This window comes from Panulirus ornatus, chromosome 35 (genome assembly GCF_036320965.1).
Source record: "Panulirus ornatus isolate Po-2019 chromosome 35, ASM3632096v1, whole genome shotgun sequence".
Taxonomy (NCBI): domain Eukaryota; kingdom Metazoa; phylum Arthropoda; class Malacostraca; order Decapoda; family Palinuridae; genus Panulirus; species Panulirus ornatus.
Genome location: NC_092258.1, coordinates 18156907 through 18184710, shown reverse-complemented (window position 1 = coordinate 18184710; position 27804 = coordinate 18156907). Strand labels below are relative to the sequence as shown.

The following is a 27804-nucleotide window of genomic DNA, read 5'->3' as shown; positions in this document are numbered from 1 at the left end:
GGTTGTTGAGTCGATCAATATCAACTGGTAGTGGAGATAAGGCCATCAGTAACAAGTGGCAGGATTGTTAAGAACATCAACATGAACTAGCAGGGTTTTTAAGGCCATCATTATCAACAGGCAGGGTTGTTAAGGCCATCAATATGAAGTAGCAGGGTTGTTAGAACCATCAATATGAACTGGCAAGGTTGTTAAGACCATCAGTATGAACTGGCACGGTTGTTAAGACCATCAATATCAAATAACAAGGTTGTTAAGACCAGTAATCTCAACTGGCAGGGATGTTAAGACCATCAATATGAATTGGCTGGGTTATTAAGACCATCAGTATGAACTGGAAGTGTTGTTAAGACCATCATTATGAACTGACAGGGTTAGTAAGACTATCGATATGAACTGGAAGTGTTGTTAAGACTATCAATACGAACTGGCAAGGTTGTTAAGACCATCAATATGATCTGGCAATGTTGTTAAGACCATCAATATAAAGTGGTAGGGTTGTTAAGACCATCATTATGAACTAGCAGGGTTGTTAAGTCCATCAGCATGACCTGGCAAGGTTGTTAAGACCACCAGCATGAACTGGTAGGGTTGTTAAGACCATTACTCTCAGCTGGCAGGGATGTTAAGAACATCAGTATGAACTGGCCTGGTTGTTGATACCATCAATATCAACTGACAGTGTTCCTAAGGCATCAGTATCAACTGGCAGGGTTGTTAAGACCATGTGTGAACTGGCAGGTTGTTAAGACCATCATCATGAACTGATAGAGTTAAGACCATCAATATGAACTGGCAGGGTTGTTATGACCATCAATATGAACTGGCAAGGTTGTTAAGACCATCATTCTCGACTGGCAGGGTTGTTAAGACTATCAATATGAACTGGCAAGGTTGTTAAGACCATCATTCTCAACTGGCAGGGTTGTTAAGACTATCAATATGAATTGGCCGGGTTGTTGATACCATCAGTATCAACTGATAGGGTTGTTACGGCCATCAGTATCAACTGGCAGGGTTGTTAAAACCATCATTATCAACTTGCAGGGTTAAAACCATCGATATTAACTGGCAGGCTTGTTAAGACCATCAATACAAACTAGCAGGGTTGTTAATACCATCAATATTAACTCATTGGGTTGTTAGTACCATCAACATAAACTGGTAAGGTTGCTAATACCATCAGTATCAACTGGCAGGGTTGCTAAGACCATCAGTATCAACTGGAAGGGCTTTTAAGAACATCAGCATTAACTAGCAGGGTTGTTAAGACCATCAACATGAACTGGCAGGGATGCTAAGACCATCAATATGAACTGGCAGTGTTTTTACGACCATCAATATGAACTGGCAGGATTGTTAAGACCATCAATAAGAAGTGGAACGGTTCTTAAGACCATCAATTTGTACTAGCAGGTTTGTTAAGACCTTCAATATGAACTAGCAGGGTTGTTAATATCATCATTATAAACTGATAAAGTTGTTAAGACGATCAATATGAACTGGAAGGGTTGTTAAGACCATCAATATTAGCTGGGAAGGTTGTTAATACCATCAATATAAACTGGCAGGGTTGTTAAGACCATCAATATTATCTGGCACGCTTGTTAAGACCATCAACATGAACTGACAGAGATGTTAAGACCATCAATATGAACTGGCAGGGTTGTTACAACCATCAACATGAATTGGCAGGTTTGTTACGACCATCAATATGAAGTGGAGCGGTTGTTAAGACCCTCATTATGAAGTGGCAGGCTTGTTAAGACCTTCAGTATGAACTGGCAAGGTTGTGAAGACCATCATTATGAAGTGGCAGGCTTGTTAAGACCATCAATATGAACTGGCAAGGTTATTGAAACCATCATTATGAACTGATATGGTTGTAAAGACTATCAGTATAAACTGCCAAGGTTGTTGAGACCATTAATATTAACTGTCAGGGCTGTTAAGGCCATCAATATAACTGTCAAGTTGTAAGGCATCAATATGAACTGGCAAAGTTGTTAAGACATCAATATGAACTGGCAGGGTTGTTAAGACCATCAATATGAACTGGAAGGGTTGTTAAAACCATCAATATGAACTGGAAGGTTGTTAAGACCATCATATGAACTGGCAGGTGTGTTAACCATCACTATGAACTGCAGGTTGTTTAAGACCATCAATATGAACTGCAGGGTTGTTAAGACCATCAATATGAACTGGACAGGTTGTTAAGACATCAATATGAATGGCAGGGTTGTTAACCATCACGTATAAACTGGCAGGGTTGTTAAGACCATCAATATGAACTGGCGGTTGTTTAAGACCATCATATTAACTGCATGTTGTAAGACCATCAATATGAACTGGCAGGGTTGTTAAGATCATCAATATGAACTGGCAGAGTTGTTAAGACCATCAATATGAACTGACAGGGTTGTTAAGAGACCATCAGTATGAACTGACAGGTTGTTAAACCATCAATATAACTGCAGGGTTGTTAAGACCATCAATATGAACTGGTAGTTGTTAAACCATCATATGAACTGCAGGTTGTAAGACCATCAATCGAACTGGAAGGGTTTTAAGACATCAATTAACTAGCAGGTTGTTAAGACCATCAACATGAACTGGCAGGGTTGTTAAGACCATCAATATGAACTGGCAGTGTTTTAAGACCATCAATATGAACTGGCAGGTTGTTAAGACCATCAATATAAATGAAGGTTGTTAAGACCATCAATTGTAACTAGCAGGTTGTTAAGACATCGATATGAACTAGCAGGGTTGTTAAGACCCTCAATATAACTGGAAGGGAGTTTAGACCATCAATATGAACTGGCAGGGTTGTTAAGACCATCAATATGAACTGTGAAGGTTGTTAAGATCATCAATATCAACTGGCAGGGTTGTTAAGACCATCAATATGAACTGCAGGTTATTAAGACCATCAATAGAACTGATGGTTTTTAAGACCATCAATATGAACTGGCAGGGTTGTTAAGAATATCAATATGAACTGCCAGAGTTGTTAAGACCATCAATATGAAGTGGCAGGGCTGTTAAGATCATCAATATCAACTGGAAGGGTTGTTAAGACAAACAATATCAACTGGCAGGGATGTGAAGAACATTAATATGAACTGGAGGGGTTGTTAAGAACATCACTATGAACTGGCAGAGTTATTAAGACCATTTATATGAACTGGCAGGGTTATCAAGACCATTAATATCAAATGGTATGGTTGTTAAGACCATTAATATCAACTGGCATGGTTGTAAAGACCAACAATACCAACTGCAAGTATGTTAAGACCATCGATATGAACTATTAGGGTTGTTATGACCATTAATATCAACTGGAAGTGTTGGTAAAACCATCAATATGAACTGGCAGATTTGTTAAGACCAGTATGAATTGGCTGTGTTGTTGAGACTATCAATATGAACTGGCAGGGTTGTTAATAACATCAATATGAACTGGCAAAGTTGTTAAGACCATCATTATGAAGTGAGAGTGTTTTTAAGACCATCTATGTGAACTAGCAGGGTGTTAATACCATCAATATAAACTGTGAGGGTTGTTAAGATCACCAATATGAACTGGCAGGTTTGTTAAGACCATCAATATGAAATTGTAGGGTTTTCAATACATAAATGTAAACTGAGGGCTGTTAAGACCATCAATATCAACTGGCAGGGTTGTTAAGACCATCAATATGAAGTAGCAGGGTTGTTAAAACCAGTAATCTCAACTGGCAAGGTTGTTAAGATCATCAGTATGAATTGGCCTAGTTGTTGATACAACCAACATCAACTGACAGGGTTGTTAAGCCCATCAATATCAACTGGCAGGGTTATTAAGACCAATAATAAGAACTGGCAGGGATGTTAAGATCATCAATATTAACTGGGAGGGTTGTTAAGACCATCAATATGAACTGGCAGGGTTGTTAAGACCATCAATATGAACCGGCAGGGTTGTTAAGACCATCAGAATGAAGTGGCAGGGTTGTCAATACCATCAAAATGAACTGGCATGGCTGTTAACACCACCAATATCAACTGGCAGGGTTGTTAAGATCATCAATATGAACTGGAAGGGTAGTTAAGACCATCAATATGAACTGGCAGTGTTTTTAAGACCATCAATATGAAGTAGCAGGGTTGTTAAAACCAGTAATCTCAACTTGCTAGGTTGTTAAGACCATCAATATGAATTGGCGTAGTTATTAATACCATCATTATCAACTGACGTGGTTGTTAAGGCCATCAATATCAATTGGCAGGGTTGTTAAAACCATTAATATGAACTGGCAGGGTTGTTAAGATCATCAGTATCAACTGGGAGGGTTGTTATGACCATTAGTATGAACTGGCATGGTTGCTAAGACCATCAAATGAACCGGGAGGTTGTTAAGACCATCAGAATGAAGTGGCAGGGTTATCAATACCATCAAAATGAACTGGCATGGTTGTTAACACCATCAATATCAACTGGCAGGGTTGTTAAGACTATCAATATCAACTGACAGTGTTGTTAAGGCCATCAATATGAACTTATAGGGTTGTTATGACCATCAATATCAACTGACAGGGTTGTTGAGAACATCAATATGATCTGATAGGGTTGCTGATACCTTCAATATGAAACGGCAGGGTTGTTAAGACTATCAATATGAACTGGAAGGATTGTTAAGACTATCTTTATGAACTGGCAGGGCTGTTAAGACCATCAATATGAATCGAAAGGGTTGTTAAGACCATCAATATGAACTGGCAGGGTTGTTAAGACCATCAACTTGAACTGGTACGATTGTTAAGACCATCAATATGAACCGGCAGGGTTGGTAAGAAAATCAGTATGAAGTGGCAGGGTTCTCAATACCATCAGCATGAACTGGCATGGTTGATAGGACCATCAATATCAACTGGCAGGGTTGATAAGAATATAATTATCAACTTACAGAGTTGTTAAGACCATCAACATCAATTGATATGGTTATTTAGACCATTAATATCAACTGGCAGGGTTGTTGAGACAGTCAATATAAAATGGTAGGGTTGTTAATATCATCTAATTGAACTGGTAGGGTTGTTAGTGCCATCGATATGAACTGGCAGGTTTGTTAAGACCATCAGTATCATTGGCAGGGTTGTTGAGACCATCAATAAGAACTGGCAGGGTTGTTAATATAATCAGTATGAAGTGGTAGGGTTGTTAGAACCATCAATATGAACTGGCAGGGTTGCTAAGACAGTCACTATGAAGTGGTAGGGTTGTTAAGACCTTCAATATGAATTGGCCTAGTTGTTAACACCATCATTATCAACTAACAGGGTTGTCAAGGCCATCAGTATCAATTGGCAGGGTTGTCAAGACCATCAATATGAACTGTCAGGGTTGTTAAGATAATCAGTATCAACTGCCAGGGTTGTTAAGACCCTCATTATGAACTGGCAGGGTTAAGACCATCAATATCAACTGGATAGGTTGGTAAGACCATCAATATGAATTGGAAGAGTTGTTAAGACCATCAATATGAACTGGCAGGGTTTTAATACCATCAATATGAAGGTAAATGGTTGTTAAGACAATCAGTATGAATTTGTGGGTTGTTAAGACCATCAATATGAACTGAGAGTGTTGTTAAGACCATCAATATCAACTGGAAGGGTTGTTAAGACCATCATTATGAACTGGCAGGGTTGTTAAGACCATATATATCAACTGGGAGGGTTGTTAAAACCATCATTATGGACTGGCAGAGTTGTTAAGACCATCACTATCAACTGGAAGGGTTCTTAAGACCATCATCATCAACTGGAAATGTTATTAAGACCATCAATATGAACTGGAAGGGTTGTTAAGACCATCAATATCAACTGGCAGTGTTGTTAAGACCATCAATAAGAACTCTGGGTTGTTAAGACCATCAATATGAATTGGCAGGGTTGTTGCGACTATCAATATGAACTGGCAGGGTTGTCAAGACCATCAATATAAACTGGCAGGGTTGTTCGGACCATCAGTATTAACTGGCAGGGTTGTTAGGACCATCAGTATGAACTGGTAGGATTTCAATACCATCAATATGAACTTAAAGGGTTGTAAAGAAAATCAATATGAACTTGCAGGGTTGTTAAGACCATCAAGTGAACTGAGAGTGTTGTTAAGACCATCAGTATCAACTGGAAAGGTTGTTTAGACCCTTAATATGAACTGTCAAGATTGTTAAGACCATCAATATCAACTGGAAGGGTTGTTAAGACCATCATTATGAACTGGCAGATTTGTTAAGAACATCAATATCAACTGGAAGGGTTGTTAAGACCATCAATATGATCTGGCAGGGTTGTTAAGAACTTCAATATGAATTGAGAGGTTTTTAAAGACCATCAATATGAACTGGCAATGTTGTTAAAACCATCAATATGAACTTAAAGGGCTGTTAAGACCCTCAATAAGAACTTGCAGGGTTGTTAAGACCATCAAAATGAAATGAGTGTTGTTTAGACTATCAGTATCAACTGGAAGGGTTGTTAAGACCTTCAATGCGAAATGGAAGGGTTGCTAAGACCATCAATATGAACTGGCAGAGTTGTTAAGACCATCAAATGAACTGTCAGGGTTGTTAAGACAATCAATGTCAACTGGAATGTTTGGTAAGACCATCAATATGAACTGGCAGGGTTGTTAATACCATCAATATGAACTGGGAGGGTTGTTAACACCATCAATATGAACTGAGAGCTCTTTAAGATCATGAATATGAACTGGCCTGGTTGTTAATAACATCAGTATGAACTGGGAAGGTTATTAAGACCCTCAATATGCTCTGGCAAGGTTGTTAAGACCATCAGTATTAACTAGCAGGGATGTTATTACCATCAGTATTTACTGGTAGGGTTGTTAATACCATCAATATGAACTGGCAGGGTTGTTAATACCATCAATATAAACTGAGAGGGTTGTTAAGACCATCAATATGAACGGGCAGGATTGTTAAGACCAGTAATATGAACTGATAGGATTGTTAAGGCCATCAATTTGAAGTGCCAGGGTTGTCAGTACCATAAATATGAACTGGTGTGGTTGTTAAGGCCATCAATATGAACTGGCAGGGTTGTTAAGACTATTAGAGTCAACTGACAGTGTTGTTAAGACCTTCAATATGAACTTATAGGGTTCTTAAGACCATCATTATCAACTGGCAGTGATGTTGAGACCATCAATATGAACTGATAGAGTTGTTAATACCATCAATATCAACTTACAAGGTTGTTAATACCATCAATATCAACTGGAAGGGTTGTTAAGACAATTAGTATGAACTGGCAGGGTTGTGAGGACCATCAACTTGAACTGGTATGGTTGCTAAGATCATCAATATGAACCGGCAGGGTTGTTAAGAACATCAGTATGAAGTGGCAGGGCTGTCAATACCATCAATATGATTTGGCATGGATGCTAAGACCATCAGTATCAACTGGAAGGGTTGTTAAGACCATCAGTATGAACTGGCAGGGTTGTTAAGACCATCAATATGAACTGGCAGGGTTGTTAAAGCTATCAATATGGACTGGCACGGTTGTTATGATCAGCAGTATGAAGTGGCAGGGTTGATAAAACCATCAATATGAAATGGCAGATTTGTTACGACCATCAATATGAAGTGGCAGGGTTGTTAAGACCATCACTATGAATTGGCCTGGTTGTTGATACCATCAATATCAACTGGCAGGGTTGTTAAAGCCATCAATATCAACTGGCAGGGTTGTTAAGACCATCAATATGAACTGGCAGGGTTGTTAAGATCATCAGTATGAACTGGCAGGGGTTTTAATGCCATCAGTATGAACTGGCAGAGTTGTTATGACCATCAATATGCACTTGCAGGGTTGTTAAGATTATCAATATGAACCGAAAGTGTTTTTAAGACCATTAATATAAAATAGAAGGGTTGTTTAGACCATTAATATGAACTGGCAGGGTTCTTAAGATCATCAATCTGAACTGGCGGGGTTGTTAAGAACATCAATATGAACTAGCAGATTCGTTAAGACCATCAATATGAACTGTCAGGGTTGCTACCCAAGATCTGAAGAACACCTGGGACATGCTTCCAAAGGTCTGAACAATACTTTGGACTTGCAACCGAAGGTTTGAACAACACCTGGGATTTGCTACCCAGATCTGAAAAACATCTGGGACATTGCAACCCAGGGTCTGAACAACACCTGGGACTTGCTACCCAAGGTCTGAACAAACTCTGTGACTGACTATCCAAGGTCTGGAGAACATCTGGGACTTGCTAACAAAGGTCTGAACAATGCTTGGGACTTGCTACCGAAGGTATGAACAACACCTGGGACTTACCAACCAAAGGCTGAACAATACATGGGACTTGCTACCGAGGGTCTGAACAACACAAAGGAATTGCTACCCAAGATCTGAACAACACCTGGGACTGGCTACCCAAGGTCTGAACAACACCTGGAACTTCCTACTCAAGGTCTGAACAACACCTGAGACCGGCTACCCAAGTTCTGAACATCACCTGGGACTAGCTAACCAAGGTCTGAACAACACCTGGAACTGGCTACCCAAGGTCTGAACAACACATAGGACGTGCTACCCGAGGTCTGAACAATATCTGGGACAGGATACGCAAGGTCTGAACAACACTTGGAATTTGCTACCAAAGAGCTGAAGAACATCTGGGACTTTGGATCCCAAGATCTTAACAACATTTGGGACTTTCCTCCCAAGGTCTGAACAACACCTGGGACTTGCCACCTAAGATCTGAACACCTAGACTTGTTACCGAAGGTCTGAACAACACCTGGTCCTTGCCACACAAGGTCTATACAACACGTGGGACTTGCTACCCAAAGACTGAACGTCATCTGGGACTGGCTACCCAAGATCTGAAGAACAACTGGGACTTGCTAGCTAAGGATTGGACAACTTATGGAACCTGCTACCTAAGGATTGGACAGCATGTGGGACCTGTTACCTAAGGATTGGACAACACTTGAGAATAGCTATCCAAGGTCTGAACAACACCTGGGACTGGCTACTAAAGATCTGAACAACACCTGAGACTTGCTACCCAAGGTCTGAACAAAACTTGATACATGCTAACCAAAGTCTAAACAACACCTACGACTTGATACCCAAGGGTCTGAACAAAACCCTTAACTTGTTAGCCAAGGTCTGAAGATCACCTGGAATTGGCTACCCAAGGTCTGAGCAACACCTAGGACTGGCTACTCAAGGTCAGATCTACACCTTGGACTGGCTACCCAAGGACTGAATAACACCTGGGACTTGTTACCCAAGATCGGAAGAACATCTGGGACTTGTTGCTAAAGGTCTGGACAACACATTGATCTTGCTACGTGAGATCTGAAGAACATCTGGGGCTTGCTACACAAGGTCTGAACAACACCTGGGACTTGTCACCAAAGGTCTGAGGAACACTTGAGACAGGCAAGACAAGGTCTGAACAATACTTGGTTCTGGCTACAAATGGTCTGAACTACCAATAGGACTTGCTACCCAAGGTTTGAACAAAACTTGGGACTGGCTAGCCAAGGTCGGAACAACACCTGGGATTGGCTACCCAGAGTCTGAATAAAACTTGGGACTGTCTACCAAAGATCTGAATTACATCTGGGACGGGCTACCCAAGGTCTGAACAACGTCTGGGATTTGCTAGGCAAGATCTGAACAATACCTGGGAATGGATAGCCAAGGCCTGAACAACACCTGGGACAGGCTATCAAAGGTCTGAAGAACACATGGGACTTGTTAACCAAGAACTGAAGAACATCTGGGACTTAAAACCTAAGTTATGAACAATACATGAGACTTGTTACCCAAGATCTGAATAACTTTTGGTATTTGTTACCGAAGGCCTAAACAACACATGGGACTCGTTAGGCAAAATCTAGAGAACATCTGGGACTTGCTAACTAAGGTCTGAACAACAACTGTGACTTGTTAACCTAGACCTGAAGAACATCTGGGACTTGTCACCAAAAACCTCAACAACACATGGGACTTGCTACCCAAGGTCTGAAAAACACCTGGGACTTGCTACCCAAGGTCTGAACAACACCTGACTGGCTACCTAAGGTCAGAACATCATAAGGGATTTGCTACTGAAGGACTGAACAATTTCTGGGACTTTCTCCCAAAGGTCTGAAGAACACTGAGACATATTGACCAAGTTCTGAACAACACCTGGGACTTGCTAACCAAGGTCTGAACAACACCTGGGACTAGCTAACCAAGGTCTGAACAACACATGGGACTTGCTACGCAAGATCTGAACAACACCTGGGACTAGCTAACCATGGTCTGAACAACACATGAGGCTTGCTACCCAAGGTCTGAACAACACCTGGGACTAGCTAACCAAGGTCTGAACAACACATGGGATTTGCTATGCAAGATCTGAAGAATATCCGGGACTTGCTACCCAAGGTCTGAACAACACCTGGGACTGACTTCTCAAGTTCTGAACAACAGCTGAGACTTGCTACCTGATGTCGGAACAACACATGGGACATTACCGAAGGTGTGAACAACACATGGGACTTGCCACGCAATGTCTGAAGAACATCTGGAACTTGCTACCCAAGGTCTGAACAACACCTGGGACTGACTAGGGAAGGTCTGAACGATACTTGGGACTAGCTACCAAAGGTCTGAACTACTCCTGGGACTGGCTACCCAAGGTTTGAAAAAACCTTATTACTTGCTACCTAAGGTCTGGACAACACCTGCAACTTGCTACCAAAGGTTTGAAAAATATCTGGGACTTGCGAGCAAAGATCTGAACAACACGTGGGACTTGCTACCCAAAATTTGAACAACAATTGGGACTTGCTACCCAAGGTCTGAGCAATACCTGGGAATGGCTACCCAAGGTCTAAACAACACCTGGGATTGATTATCCAAAGGCTGAACAACACCTGACACTTGCTACACAGGGACTGAACAACACCTGGAACTTGCTACGCAAGAACTGAAGAACATCTGGAACTTCTTACCCAAAGTCTGAACAACACATGGGACTTGCTACCCAACATTTAAAAAAAAATCTTGGACTTCTTACTCAACGTCTGAACAACACATGGGACTTGCTACCCAACATTTAAAAAAACATCTGGGCCTTGCTACTTAAGGTCTGAACAACAAATGGGATTAGCTAACCAAGGTCTGAACAACACATGGGACTTGCTACGCAAGATCTGAAGACCATCTGGGACTTGCTACGCAAGGTCTGAACAACATAAGAGTCTTGTCACCCAAGGTCTGAACATCATATGGGTTTTGTCACCCAAGGTCTGAACAACACCTGGGACTAGCTAGGGAAGGTCTGAACAATACTTGGGAGTGGCTATCAAAGGTCTGAACTCCCCCGGGGACTGGCTATCCAAGGTTTGAACAAAACGTGGGACTGGCTTGCCAAGGTTTGAATAATAGTTGGAACTGGCTACCAAAGGTTTGATCTACACCTGGGACCGGCTACCCAAGGTCTGAACAACATCTGGGATTTGCTAACCAAGATCTGAACAATACCTGGGACTAGCTAGCCAATGCCTGAACAACACATGGGACAGGCTGCCAAAGGTCAGAAAAACACTTGGGACTTGTTACCGAAGATCTAAACATCAGGGTCTTGTTACTAAAGGTCTGAACAACACATGGAACTTGCTACGCAAGATCTGAAGAATATCTAGGACTTGCTACCTAAGGTCTGACTAATGATACCTAGGGCGTGCTACCCAAGGTCTGAACAACACCTGGGACTTGCTACCCAAGGTCTGAACAACACCTGGGACTCGTTACCTAAGGTCTGAACAACACCTGGGATTTACTACCCAAGGCCTGAACAACACCTGAGATTCGCTACTCAATATCTGAACATCAATCACCTGGGACTTGCCACCACAGGTCTGAAGAACATCTGGGACTTGCTACCCAAGGTGTGAACAACACGTGGGACCTGCTACCCAAGATATGAAGAACGTCTGGGACTAGCTACCCAAGGTCTGAAGAACACCTTAGCCTGGCTACCCAAGGTCTGAGGAACACCTGTGACTTGCTAACGAAAGTCTGAAGAACACCTGGGACCGGCTAGGCAAGGTCTGGCTAGGCAAGGTCTGAACAGTACCTGGAACTGGCTAGCCAAGGCCTGAACAGCATCTGGGACAGGTTATCAAAGGTCTGAACAAGAGCTGGGATTGGCTACCAAAGGTCTGAACTACACTTTGGATTTGTTACCCAAGGTCTGAACAACTCATGGAACCTGTTACCCAAAATTTGAAGAACAACTGAGACTTGATACCCAAAGTCTGAAGAACATCTGGAACTTTTTAGCCAAGATCTGAACAATACCTGGAACTGGCTAGCCAAGGCCTGAACAACACCTGGGTCAGGCTACCAAAGGTCTGAACAACATCTGGGATTTGTTACCCTGGGTTTGAACAAATCAGGGGATTTGTTACCCAAAATCTGAAGAACATCTGGAACTTGATACCCAAGGTGTGAAGGACATCTAGAACTGGCTACTCAAGGAGTGAACAAGATGAACGGTAACTATGGTTGTGATGATGGTACTATGGTTGTGATGATGGTTCTGAGGAACATTAACCTTACCTATGGTTTTGATGATGATGCTGGAGAACATTAACCTTACATATGGTTTTGATGATGATGCTGGAGAACATTAACCTTACCTATGGTTGTGATGATGATGCTGGAGAACATTAACCTTACATATGGTTCTGATGATGATGCTGGAGAACATTAACCTTACCTATGGTTGTGATGATGATGCTGGGGAACATTAACCTTACCTATGGTAGTGATGATGATGCTGGGAACATTAACCTTACCTATGGTTGTGATGATGATGTTGGGAACATTAACCTTACCTATGATTGTGATGATGATGTTGGGAACATTAACCTTACCTATGGTAGTGATGATGATGCTGGGGAACATTAACCTTACCTATGGTTGTGATGATGATGCTGAGGAACATTAACCTTACCTATGGTTGTGATGATGATGCTGAGGAACATTAACCTTACCTATGGTTGTGATGATGATGCTAAGGAACATTAACCTTACCTATGGTTGTGATGATGATGCTAAGGAACATTAACCTTACCTATGGTTGTGATGATGATGCTAAGGAACATTAACCTTACCTATGGTTGTGATGATGATGTTGGGAACATTAACCTTACCTATGGTTGTGATGATGATGTTGGGAACATTAACCTTACCTATGGTAATGATGATGATGTTGGGAACATTAACCTTACCTATGGTTGTGATGATGATGCTGGGAACATTAACCTTACCTATGGTTGTGATGATGATGTTGGGAACATTAACCTTACCTATGGTTGTGATGATGATGCTGGGGAACATTAACCTTACCTATGGTTGTGATGATGATGCTGGGGAACATTAACCTTACCTATGGTTGTGATGATGATGTTGGGAACATTAACCTTACCTATGGTTGTGATGATGATGCTAAGGAACATTAACCTTACCTATGGTTGTGATGATGATGCTGGGAACATTAACCTTACCTATGGTTGTGATGATGATGCTAGGGAACATTAACCTTACCTATGGTTGTGATGATGATGCTGGGGAACATTAACCTTACCTATGGTTGTGATGATGATGCTAAGGAACATTAACCTTACCTATGGTTGTGATGATGATGCTAAGGAACATTAACCTTACCTATGGTTGTGATGATGATGTTGGGAACATTAACCTTACCTATGGTTGTGATGATGATGCTGGGAACATTAACCTTACCTATGGTTGTGATGATGATGCTGGAGAACATTAACCTTACCTATGGTTGTGATGATGATGCTGGGGAACATTAACCTTACCTATGGTTGTGATGATGATGCTGGGGAACATTAACCTTACCTATGGTTGTGATGATGATGTTGGGAACATTAACCTTACCTATGGTTGTGATGATGATGCTGGGGAACATTAACCTTACCTATGGTTGTGATGATGATGCTGGGGAACATTAACCTTACCTATGGTTGTGATGATGATGTTGGGAACATTAACCTTACCTATGGTTGTGATGATGCATGTTGGGAACATTAACCTTACCTATGGTTGTGATGATGATGCTAAGGAACATTAAACCTTACCTATGGTTGTGATGATTGATGCTGGGGAACATTAACCTTACCTATGGTAGTGATGATGATGTTGGGAACATTAACCTTACCTATGGTTGTGATGATGCTGCTGGGGAACATTAACCTTACCTATGGTTGTGATGATGATGCTGGGAACATTAAACCTTACCTATGGTTGTGATGATGATGTTGGGAACATTAACCTTACCTATGGTTGTGATGATGATGCTGGGGAACATTAACCTTACCTATGGTTGTGATGATGATGCTAAGGAACATTAACCTTACCTATGGTTGTGATGATGATGCTTGGGAACATTAACCTTACCTATGGTTGTGATGATGATGCTGGGAACATTAACCTTACCTATGGTTGTGATGATGATGCTGGGGAACATTAACCTTACCTATGGTTGTGATGATGATGCTGAGGAACATTAACCTTACCTATGGTTGTGATGATGATGCTGGGGAACATTAAACCTTACCTATGGTTTGTGATGATGATGCTGGGGAACATTAACCTTACCTATGGTAGTGATGATGATGCTGGGGGAACATTAACCTTACCTATTGGTTGTGATGATGATGCGTAGGAACATTAACCTTACCTATGGTTGTGATGATGATGCTGTGGAACATTAACCTTACTATGTTGTGATGATGATGTTGGTGACATTAACCTTACCTATGGTTGTGATGATGATGCTGGGAACATTAACCTTACCTATGGTTTGATGATGATGCTGGGGATCATTAACCTTACCTATGGTTGTGATGGATGATGCTGGGGAACATTAACCTTACCTATGGTTTGTGATGATGATGTGGGGAACATTACCTTACCGTATGGTTGTGATGATGATGCTGAGGAACATTAACCCTACCTATGGTAGTGATGATGATGGTTGGGAACATAACCTTACCTAGGGTTGTGATGATGATGGCTGGGGAACATTAAACCTTACCTATGGTTGTGATGATGATGCTAGGGGAACATTAACCTTACCTATGGTTGTGATGATGATGTTGGGAACATTAACCTTACCTATGGTTGTGATGATGATGCTGGGGAACATTAACCTTACCTATGGTTGTGATGATGATGCTAAGGAACATTAACCTTACCTATGGTTGTGATGATGATGCTGGGGAACATTAACCTTACCTATGGTTGTGATGATGATGTTGGGAACATTAACCTTACCTATGGTTGTGATGATGATGCTGGGGAACATTAACCTTACCTATGGTTGTGATGATGATGCTAAGGAACATTAACCTTACCTATGGTTGTGATGATGATGCTGGGGAACATTAACCTTACCTATGGTTGTGATTATGATGCTGGGGAACATTAACCTTACCTATGGTTGTGATGATGATGCTAAGGAACATTAACCTTACCTATGGTTGTGATGATGATGCTAAGGAACATTAACCTTACCTATGGTTGTGATGATGATGCTGGGAACATTAACCTTACCTATGGTTGTGATGATGATGCTGGGGAACATTAACCTTACCTATGGTAGTGATGATGATGCTGGGGAACATTAACCTTACCTATGGTTGTGATGATGATGTTGGGAACATTAACCTTACCTATGATTGTGATGATGATGCTAAGGAACATTAACCTTACCTATGGTTGTGATGATGATGCTGGGGAACATTAACCTTACCTATGGTTGTGATGATGGTGCTTGGGAACATTAACCTTACCTATGGTAGTGACGATGGTGCTGGAGAAGAAGAAACTTTGTCCAAATGACCAGTTGGGTTCACTGGTGACATTTTTGGCTGCTGAAACCCCACGGTTGTTGGCCTTGATAATCTCTTCTATGAGCGCCTCCAGGTCCGCGTCTGTCGAGCAAGAGAAGACGTGTTAAGAAAGATCATAACAACAGTGATGTGGCATTGTTGCAAACATTTTAACAAACGTACACAGAGAAGTAAAGTCATGGTTAGGAAACGAGGCAAAATGATTGTGTCACTCTCTCCTCGTAACCGACACATATTAATCGCAAGTAGTGATTACACAGACCCCTTGCTGCGTGACGTAACACATGGAAGTAAACAATATGCGCACGCATCTTGTGAGGCAAAACTGGCAGTGTAAACGATGTGTGACACTGTATTTTCGGTGTGTGACACAGTTTGTGACCACAGAGAGGGAATTTTGTGACCACAGAGAGGGAAGTTTGTGACCACAGCGAGGGACATTTGTGACCACAGAGAGGGAAGTTTGTGACCACAGAGAGGGACGCTTGTGACAACAGCGAGGGAAGTTTGTGACCACAGAGAGGGAAGTTTGTGACCACAGAGAGGGACGCTTGTGACAACAGCGAGGGAAGTTTGTGACCACAGAGGGGGAAGTTTGTGACCACAGAGAGGAAAGTTTGTGACCACAGAGAAGGACGTTTGTGACCACAGAGAGGGAAGTTTGTGAACACAGAGGGGGAAGTTTGTGACCACAGAGAGGGACGCTTGTAACAACAACGAGGGAAGTTTGTGACCACAGAGAGGAAAGGTCATGGCCACAGCGAAGGACGTTTGTGACAACAACGAGGGATTTTTGTGACCACAGAGAGGGAAGTTTGTGACCACAGCGAGGGACATTTGTGACCACAGAGAGGGAAGTTTGTGACCACAGAGAGGGACGCTTGTGACAACAGCAAGGGAAGTTTGTGACCACAGAGAGGGAATTTTGTGACCACAGAGAGGGAAGTTTGTGACCACAGCGAGGGACATTTGTGACCACACAGAGGGAAGTTTGTGACCACAGAAAGGGACGCTTGTGACAACAGCGAGAGAAGTTTGTGACCACAGAGAGGGAAGTTTGTGACCACAGAGAGGGAAGTTTGTGACCACAGAGAGGGACGCTTGTGACAACAACGAGGGAAGTTTGTGACCATAGAGAGGAAAGTTTATGACCACAGCGATGGACGTTTGTGACAACAACGAGGGAAGTTTGTGACCACAGAGAGGGAAGTTTGTGACCACAGCGAGGGACATTTGTGACCACAGAGAGGGAAGTTTGTGACCACAGAGAGGGACGCTTGTGACAACAGCGAGGGAAGTTTGTGACCACAGAGAGGGAAGTTTGTGACCACAGAGAGGGACGCTTGTGACAACAGCGAGGGAAGTTTGTGACCACAGAGGGGGAAGTTTGTGACCACAGAGAGGAAAGTTTGTGACCACAGAGAAGGACGTTTGTGACCACAGAGAGGGAAGTTTGTGAACACAGAGGGGGAAGTTTGTGACCACAGAGAGGGACGCTTGTAACAACAACGAGGGAAGTTTGTGACCACAGAGAGGAAAGGTCATGGCCACAGCGAAGGACGTTTGTGACAACAACGAGGGATTTTTGTGACCACAGAGAGGGAAGTTTGTGACCACAGCGAGGGACATTTGTGACCACAGAGAGGGAAGTTTGTGACCACAGAGAGGGACGCTTGTGACAACAGCAAGGGAAGTTTGTGACCACAGAGAGGGAAGTTTGTGACCACAGAGAGGGAAGTTTGTGACCATAGAGAGAAAAGTTTGTGACCACAGAGGGGGAAGTTTGTGATCAAAGAGAGGGAAGTTTGTGACCACAGCGAGGGACGTTTGTGACCACAGAGAGGGAAGTTTGTGACCACAAAAAGGGAAGTTTGTGACCACAGAGAGGAAAGTTTGTGACCACAGCGAGGGACATTTGTGACCACAGAGAGGGAAGTTTGTGACCAGAGAGAGGAAAGTTTGTGACCACAGAGAGGGAAGTTTGTGACCACAGAGAGGGAAGTTTGTGACCACAGCGAGGGACGCTTGTGACAACAGCGAAGGAAGTTTGTGACCACAGAGAGAGAAGTTTGTGACCACAGAGGGGAAAGTTTATGACCACAGCGAGGGACGTTTGTGACCACAGAGGGGGATGTTTGTGACCACAGAAAGGGAAGTTTGTGACTACAGAGAGGGAAGTTTGTGATCACAGAAAGGAAAGTTTGTGACCACAGAGAGGGACGTTTGTGACCACAGAGGGGGAAGTTTGTGACCACAGAAAGGGAAGTTTGTGACTACAGAGAGGGAAGTTTGTGACCACAGAGAGGAAAGTTTGTGACCACAGAGAGGGAAGTTTGTGACCACAGAGAGGGAAGTTTGTGACCACAGCGAGGGACGTTTGTAACCACAGCGAGGGACGTTTGTGATCACAGAGGGGGAAGTTTGTGACCATAGAGAGGAAAGTTTATGACCACAGAGAGGGAAGTTTGTGACCACAGCGAGGGACGTTTGTGAGAGAAGGAAGTTTGTGACCACAGAAAGGGAAGTTTGTGACCTCAGAGAGAGAAGTTTGTGATCACAGAGATGGAAGTTTGTGACAACAGAGAGAGAGATTTGTGACCATAGAGAGGGACGTTTGTGACCAGAGTGAGGGAAGCTTGTGACCATAGAGAGGGAGGTTTGTGACCATAGAGAAGAAGTCTGTGACCACAGAAAGGGAAGTTTGCGACCTCAGAGAGGGAAGTTTGTGATCACAGAGATGGAAGTTTGTGACCATAGAGAGAAAAGTTTGTGACCATAGAAAGGGACGTTTGTGACCACAGAGAGGGAAGTTTGTGACCATAGAGAGGGACGTTTGTGACCACAGAGAGGGAAGTTTGTGACCACAGAAAGGGAAGTTTGTGACCACAGAGAGGAAAGTTTGTGACCACAGCGAGGGACATTTGTGACCACAGAGAGGGAAGTTTGTGACCAGAGAGAGGAAAGTTTGTGACCACAGAGAGGGAAGTTTGTGACCACAGAGAGGGAAGTTTGTGACCACAGCGAGGGACGCTTGTGACAACAGCGAAGGAAGTTTGTGACCACAGAGAGAGAAGTTTGTGACCACAGAGGGGAAAGTTTATGACCACAGCGAGGGACGTTTGTGACCACAGAGAGGGATGTTTGTGACCACAGAAAGGGAAGTTTGTGACTACAGAGAGGGAAGTTTGTGATCACAGAAAGGAAAGTTTGTGACCACAGAGAGGGACGTTTGTGACCACAGAGGGGGAAGTTTGTGACCACAGAAAGGGAAGTTTGTGACTACAGTGAGGGAAGTTTGTGACCTCAGAGAGGAAAGTTTGTGACCACAGAGAGGGAAGTTTGTGACCACAGAGAGGGAAGTTTGTGACCACAGCGAGGGACGTTTGTAACCACAGCGAGGGACGTTTGTGATCACAGAGGGGGAAGTTTGTGACCATAGAGAGGAACGTTTATGACCACAGAGAGGGAAGTTTGTGACCACAGCGAGGGACGTTTGTGAGAGAAGGAAGTTTGTGACCACAGAAAGGGAAGTTTGTGACCTCAGAGAGAGAAGTTTGTGATCACAGAGATGGAAGTTTGTGACAACAGAGAGAGAGGTTTGTGACCATAGAGAGGGACGTTTGTGACCAGAGTGAGGGAAGCTTGTGACCATAGAGAGGGAGGTTTGTGACCATAGAGAAGGAAGTCTGTGACCACAGAAAGGGAAGTTTGCGACCTCAGAGAGGGAAGTTTGTGATCACAGAGATGGAAGTTTGTGACCATAGAGAGAAAAGTTTGTGACCATAGAAAGGGACGTTTGTGACCATAGAGAGGGAAGTTTGTGACCATAGAGAGGGAGGTTTGTGACCACAGAGAGGAAAGTTTGTGACCATAGCGAGAAGTTTGGAACCATAGACAGGGAAGTTTGTGACCACAGAGAGGGAAGTTTATGATCACAAACAAGGAAGTTTATGACCACAGCGAAAGGCGTTTGTGACCATAGAGAGGAAAGTTTCTGACTACAGGGAGGGAAGTTTGTGACCACAAAAAGGGAAGTTTGTGACCTCAGAGAGGGAAGTTTGTGATCACAAAGGAAAGTTTGTGATCACCAACAAGGAAGTTTATGACCACAGCGAGGGACGTTTGTGATCAGAGAGTGGGAAGTTTGTGACCACAGGGAGGGAAGTTTGTGACCAAAGAAAGGGAAGTTTGTGACCTCAGGGAGGGAAGTTTGCGATCAGAGAGAGGGAGGCTTTTGAGTACAGTGAGGAAAGTTTTTGATCACAAAGAGGGAAGTTGGTCATCACAGAGAGGGAAGTTTGTGATCACAGAAAGGGAGGTTTATAATTATAGAAAGGAAAGGTCAAGACCAAAGAGAACGATGTTTGTGACCACAGAGAATGAAGTTTGTGACCAGAGAGAGGTACGTTTGTGACCACACAAAGAGAAATTTCGGACCACAGACATGGGAGCTTGTGACCATTGACAAGAAAGTTTGCAACCACAGAGAGGAAAGTTTATGACCACAGAGAGAGAGAGGTTTGTAATCATAGAAAGGGATATTCAAGACAAAAAAAGGATGTTTGTGACCACAAAGAGGGAAATTTGTGAACAGAGAGAGGTACGTTTGTGACCACACAGAAAAATTTCGGATCACAAGCAGGGAAGTTTGTGACCATAGACAGGGAAGTTTGTGATCACAGACAGGAAAGTTTATGACCACGGGGAGGGATGTTTGTGACCGGAGAGAGAGAGAGAGAGAGAGAGAGAGAGAGAGAGAGAGAGAGAGAGAGAGAGAGAGAGAGAGAGAGAGAGAGAGAGAGAGAGAGAGAGAGAGAGAGAGAGAGAGAGAGAGAGAGAGAGAGAGAGAGAGAGAGAGAGAGAGAGAAGTACGTTTGTAACCACGTTTGTAACCATAGAGAGAAAAGTTTACGATCACAGAGAGGGATGTTCGTAATCACAGACATATATATATATATATATATATATATATATATATATATATATATATATATATATATATATATATATATATATATATATATATATATATATATCATCCCTGGGGATAGGGGAGAAGGAATACTTTCCACGCATTCCTCACGTGTCGTAGAAGGCGACTAAAGGGGACGGGAGCGGGGGCCAGAAACCCTCCCCTCCTTGTATTTTAACTTTCTAAAATGGGAAACAGAAGAAGGAGTTGCGCGAGAAGTGCTCATCCTCCTCGAAGGCTTAGATTGGGGTGTCTAAACGTGTGTGGATGTAACCAGGATGAGAAAAAAGGAGAGATAGGTAGTATGTTTGAGGAAAGGAACCTGGATGTTTTGGCTCTGAGTGAAACGAAGCTCAAGGGTAAAGGGGAAGAGTGGTTTGGGAATGTCTTGGGAGTAAAGTCAGGGGTTAGTGAGAGGACAAGAGCAAGGGAAGGAGTAGCACTACTCCTGAATCAGGAGTTGTGGGAGTATGTGATAGAGTGTGAGAAAGTAAATTCTAGATTGATATGGTTAAAACTGACACTTGATGGAGAGAGATGGGTCATTATTGGTGCATATGCACCTGGGCATGAGAAGAAAGATCATGAGAGGCAAGTGTTTTGGGAGCAGCTGAATGGGTGTGTTAGTAGTTTTGATGCACAAGACCGGGTTATAGTGATGGGTGATTTGAATGCAAAGGTGAGTAATATTGCAGTTGAGGGAATAATTGGTATATATGGAGTGTTCAGTGTTGTAAATGGAAATGGTGAAGAGCTTGTAGATTTATGTGCTGAAAAAGGACTGGTGATTGGGAATACCTGGTTTAAAAAGCGAGGGATACATAAGTATACGTATGTAAGTAGGAGAGATGGCCAGAGAGCGTTATTGGATTACGTGTTAATTGATAGACGCACGAAAGAGAGACTTTTGGATGTTAATGTGCTGAGAAGTGCAACTGGAAGGATGTCTGATCATTATCTTGTGGAGGCGAAGGTGAAGATTTGTGGTGGTTTTCAGAAAAGAAGAGAAAATGTTGGGTTGAAGAGAGTGGGGAGAGTAAGTGAGCTTGGGAAGAAGACTTGTGTGAGGAAGTTCCAGGAGAGACTGAGTACAGAATGGAAAAAGGTGGGAACAAAGGAGGTAAGGGGAGTGGGGGAGGAATGGGATGTATTTAGGGAACCAGTGATGGCTTCCGCAAAAGATGCTTGTGGCATGAGAAGCGTAGGAGGTGGGTTGATTAGAAAAGGTAGTGAGTGGTGGGATGAAGAAGTAAGATTCTCAGTGAAAGAGAAGAGAGAGGCATTTGGACGATTATTGCAGGGAAAAAATGAAATTGAGTGGGAGAAGTATAAAAGAAAGAGACAGGAGGTCAAGAGAAAGGTGCAAGAGGTGAAAAAGAGGGCAAATGAGAGTTGGGGTGAGAGAGTATCATTAAATTTTGGGGAGATAAAAAGATGTTTTGGAAGGAGGTAAATAAAGTGCGCAAGACAAGGGAGCAAATGGAAACTTCAGTGAAGGGTGCTAATGGGGAGGTGATAACAAGTAGTGGTGATGTGAGAAGGACATGGAGTGAGTATTTTGAAGGTTTGTTGAATGTGTTTGATGATAGAGTGGCAGATATAGGGTATTTTGGTCGAGGTGGTCTACAAAGTGAGAGGGTTATGGAAAATGATTTGGTAAACAGAGAAGAGGTAGTAAAAGCTTTGCGGAAGATGAAAGCCGGCAAGGGCCATTTCTTTCGTCTGTTTCCTTGCGCTACCTCGCAAACACGGGAGAAAGCGACAAAGCAAAAAAAAAAAAAAAAAATATATATATATATATATATATATATATATATATATATATATATATATATATATATATATATATATATATATTATTTATTTCTTTTGCTTTGTCGCTGTCTCTCGCGTTAGCGAGGTAGCGCAAGGAAACAGACGAACGAATGGCCCAACCCGCCCACATAGACATGTATATACATACACGTCCATACACGCAAATATACATACCTATACATCTCAATGTACACATATATATACACACACAGACATATACATATATACACACGCACATAATTCATACTGTCTGCCTTTATTCGTTCCCATCGCCACCTCCCCACACATTGGAAAACAACCCCCTCCCCCCTCATGTGTGCGAGGTAGCGCTAGGAAAAGACACAAAAGGCCCCATTCGTTCACACTCAGTCTCTAGCTGTCATGCAATAATGCACCGAAACTACTGCTCCCTTTCCACATCCAGGCCCCACAGAACTTTCCATGGTTTACCCCAGACGCTTCACATGCCCTGGTTCAATCCATTGAAAGCACGTCGACCACGGTATACCACATCATTCCAATTCACTCTATTCCTTGCACGCCTTTCACCCTGCTGCATGTTCAGGCCCCGATCACTCAAAATCTTCTTCACTCCATCTTTCCACCTCCAATTTGGTCTCCCACTTTTCCTCGTTCCCTCCACCTCTGACACATATATCCTCTTGGTCAATCTTTCCTCACTCATTCTCTCCATGTGCCCAAACCATTTCAAAACACCCTCTTCTGCTCTCTCAACCACGCTCTTTTTATTTCCACACATCTCTCTTACCCTTACGTTACTTACTCGATCAAACCACCTCACACCACACATTGTCCTCAAATATCTCATTTCCAGCACATCCATCCTCCTGCGCACAACTCTATCCATAGCCCACGCCTCGTAACCATACAACATTGTTGGAACCACTATTCCTTCAAACATACCCATTTTTGCTTTCCGAGATAATGTTCTCGACTTCCACACATTCTTCAAGGCTCCCAGAATTTTCGCCCCCTCCCTCACCCTATGATCCACTTCCGCTTCCATGGTTCCATCCGCTGCCAGATCCACTCCCAGATATCTAAAACACTTTACTTCCTCCAGTTTTTCTCCATTCAAACTTACCTCCCAATTGACTTGACCCTCAACCCTACTGTACCTAATAACCTTGCTCTTATTCACATTTACTCTTAACTTTCTTCTTTCACACACTTTACCAAACTCAGTCACCAGCTTCTGCAGTTTCTCACATGAATCAGCCACCAGCGCTGTATCATCAGCGAACAACAACTGACTCACTTCCCAACCTCTCTCATCCACAACAGACTTCATACTTGCCCCTCTTTCCAAAACTCTTGCATTCACCTCCCTAAGAACCCCATCCATAAACAAATTAAACAACCATGGAGACATCACGCACCCCTGCCGCAAACCTACATTCAATGAGAACCAATCACTTTCCTCTCTTCTTACACGTACACATGCCTTACATCCTCGATAAAAACTTTTCACTGCTTCTAATAACTTGCCTCCCACACCATATATTCTTAATACCTTCCACAGAGCATCTCTATCAACTCTATCATATGCCTTCTCCAGATCCATAAATGCTACATACAAATCCATTTGCTTTTCTAAGTATTTCTCACATACATTCCTCAAAGCAAAACCTGATCCACACATCCTCTACCACTTCTGAAACCACACTGCTCTTCCCCAATCTGAATCTCTGTACATGCCCTCACCCTCTCAATCAATACCCTCCCATATGATTTACCAGAAATACTCAACAAACTTATACCTCTGTAATTTGAGCACTCACTCTTATCCCCTTTGCCTTTGTACAATGGCACTATGCACGCATTCCGCCAATCCTCAGGCACATCACCATGAGTCATACATACAGTAAATAACCTTACCAACCAGTCAATAATACAGTCACCCCCTTTTTTAATAAATTTGATAAATTACATTTTAGGGAGAATAAAAAGATGTTCTGGAAGGAGGTAAATAAAGTCCGTAAGACAAGGGAGCAAATGGGAATTTCAGTGAAGGGCGCTAATGGGGAGGTGATAACAAGTAGTTGTGATGTCAGAAGGAGATGGAGTGAGTATTTTGAAGGTTTGTTGAATGTGTTTGATGATAGAGTGGCAGATATAGGGTGTTTTGGTCGAGGTGGTCTGTAAAGTGAGAGGGTTAGGGAAAATGATTTGGTAAACAGAGAAGAGGTAGTAAAAGCTTTGCGGAAGATGAAAGCCGGCAAGGCAGCAGGTATGGATGGTATTGCAGTGGAATCTATTAAAAAAGGGGGTGACTGGATTGTTGACTGGTTGGTAAGGTTATTCAATGTATGTATGACTCATGGTGAGGTGCCTGAGGAGTGGCGGAATGCGTGCATAGGGCCATTGTACAAAGGCAAAGGGGATAAGAGTGAGTGCTCAAATTACAGAGGTATAAGTTTGTTGAGTATTTCTGGTAAATTATATGGGAGGGTATTGATTGAGAGGGTGAAGGCATGTACAGACCATCAGATTGGGGAAGAGCAGTGTGGTTTCAGAAGTGGTAGAGGATGTGTGGATCAGGTGTTTCCTTTGAAGAATGTATGTGAGAAATACTTAGAAAAGCAAATGGATTTGTATGTAGCATTTATGGATCTGGAGAAGGCATATGATAGAGTTGAGAGAGATGCTCTGTGGAAGGTATTAAGAATATATGGTGTGGGAGGCAAGTTCTTAGATATATATATATTTTTTTTTTTTTGCTTTGTCGCTGTCTCCCGCGTTTGCGAAGTAGCGCAAGGAAACAGACGAAAGAAATGGCCCAACCCACCCCCAGACACATGTATATACATACGTCCACACACGCAAAATATACATACCTACACAGCTTTCCATGGTTTACCCCAGACGCTTCACATGCCTTGATTCAATCCACTGACATCACGTCAACCCCGGTATACCACATCGCTCCAATTCACTCTATTCCTTGCCCTCCTTTCACCCTCCTGCATGTTCAGGCCCCGATCACACAAAATCTTTTTCACTCCATCTTTCCACCTCCAATTTGGTCTCCCTCTTCTCCTCGTTCCCTCCACCTCCGACACATATATCCTCTTGGTCAATCTTTCCTCACTCATTCTCTCCATGTGCCCAAACCATTTCAAAACACCCTCTTCTGCTCTCTCAACCACGCTCTTTTTATTTCCACACATCTCTCTTACCCTTACGTTACTTACTCGATCAAACCACCTCACACCACACATTGTCCTCAAACATCTCATTTCCAGCACATCCATCCTCCTGCGCACAACTCTATCCATAGCCCACGCCTCGCAACCATACAACATTGTTGGAACCACTATTCCTTCAAACATACCCATTTTTGCTTTCCGAGATAATGTTCTCGACTTCCACACATTCTTTAAGGCTCCCAGAATTTTCCCCCCCTCCCCCACCCTAGGATCCACTTCCGCTTCCATGGTTCCATCCGCTGCCAGATCCACTCCCAGATATCTAAAACACTTCACTTCCTCCAGTTTTTCTCCATTCAAACTCACCTCCCAATTGACTTGACCCTCAACCCTACTGTACCTAATAACCTTGCTCTTATATATATATATATATATATATATATATATATATATATATATATATATATATATATATATATATATATATATATATATATATATATATATATATATATATATATATATATATATATATATATATATATATATATATATATATACATATATATATATAGGCAGATATAGGGTGTTTGGGTCGAGGTGGTGTGCAAAGTGAGAGGGTTAGGGAAAATGATTTGGTAAACAGAGAAGAGGTAGTAAAAGCTTTGCGGAAGATGAAAGCCGGCAAGGCAGCAGGTTTGGATGGTATTGCAGTGGAATTTATTAAAAAAGGGGGTGACTGTATTGTTGACTGGTTGGTAAGGTTATTTAATGTATGTATGACTCATGGTGAGGTGCCTGAGGATTGGCGGAATGCGTGCATAGTGCCATTGTACAAAGGCAAAGGGGATAAGAGTGAGTGCTCAAATTACAGAGGTATAAGTTTGTTGAGTATTCCTGGTAAATTATATGGGAGGGTATTGATTGAGAGGGTGAAGGCATGTACAGAGCATCAGATTGGGGAAGAGCAGTGTGGTTTCAGAAGTGGTAGAGGTTGTGTGGATCAGGTTTTGCTTTGAAGAATGTATGTGAGAAATACTTAGAAAAGCAAATGGATTTGTATGTAGCATTTATGGATCTGGAGAAGGCATATGATAGAGTTGATAGAGATGCTCTGTGGAAGGTATTAAGAATATATGGTGTGGGAGGCAAGTTGTTAGAAGCAGTGAAAAGTTTTTATCGAGGATGTAAGGCATGTGTACGTGTAGGAAGAGAGGAAAGTGATTGGTTCTCAGTGAATGTAGGTTTGCGGCAGGGGTGTGTGATGTCTCCATGGTTGTTTAATTTGTTTATGGATGGGGTTCTTAGGGAGGTAAATGCAAGAGTCTTGGAAAGAGGGGCAAGTATGAAGTCTGTTGGGGATGAGAGAGCTTGGGAAGTGAGTCAGTTGTTGTTCGCTGATGATACAGCGCTGGTGGCGGATTCATGTGAGAAACTGCAGAAGCTGGTGACGGAGTTTGGTAAAGTGTGTGGAAGAAGAAAGTTGAGAGTAAATGTGAATAAGAGCAAGGTTATTAGGTACAGTAGGGTTGAGGGTCAAGTCAATTGGGAGGTGAGTTTGAATGGAGAAAAACTGGAGGAAGTGAAGTGTTTTAGATATCTGGGAGTGGATCTGTCAGCGGATGGAACCATGGAAGCGGAAGTGGATCATAGGGTGGGGGAGGGGGCGAAAATTTTGGGAGCCTTGAAAAATGTGTGGAAATCGAGAACATTATCCCGGAAAGCAAAAATGGGTATGTTTGAAGGAATAGTGGTTCCAACAATGTTGTATGGTTGCGAGGCGTGGGCTATGGATAGAGTTGTGCGCAGGAGGATGGATGTGCTGGAAATGAGATGTTTGAGGACAATGTGTGGTGTGAGGTG

At 42.6% G+C, this 27804-nt stretch overlaps 1 protein-coding gene across 1 annotated transcript in view; it reads right to left on the bottom strand.

Moving 5' to 3' along the window:
* Positions 1 to 27804, bottom strand: part of LOC139760192 (potassium channel subfamily K member 1-like) — a 598280-nt gene that overhangs the window by 136303 nt on the left and 434173 nt on the right. Inside the window, exon 2 of the mRNA XM_071683127.1 lies at positions 15925 to 16065. Within this exon, the coding sequence (XP_071539228.1) occupies positions 15925 to 16065 (141 nt within the window). The remainder of the gene's footprint in view (positions 1 to 15924; positions 16066 to 27804) is intronic.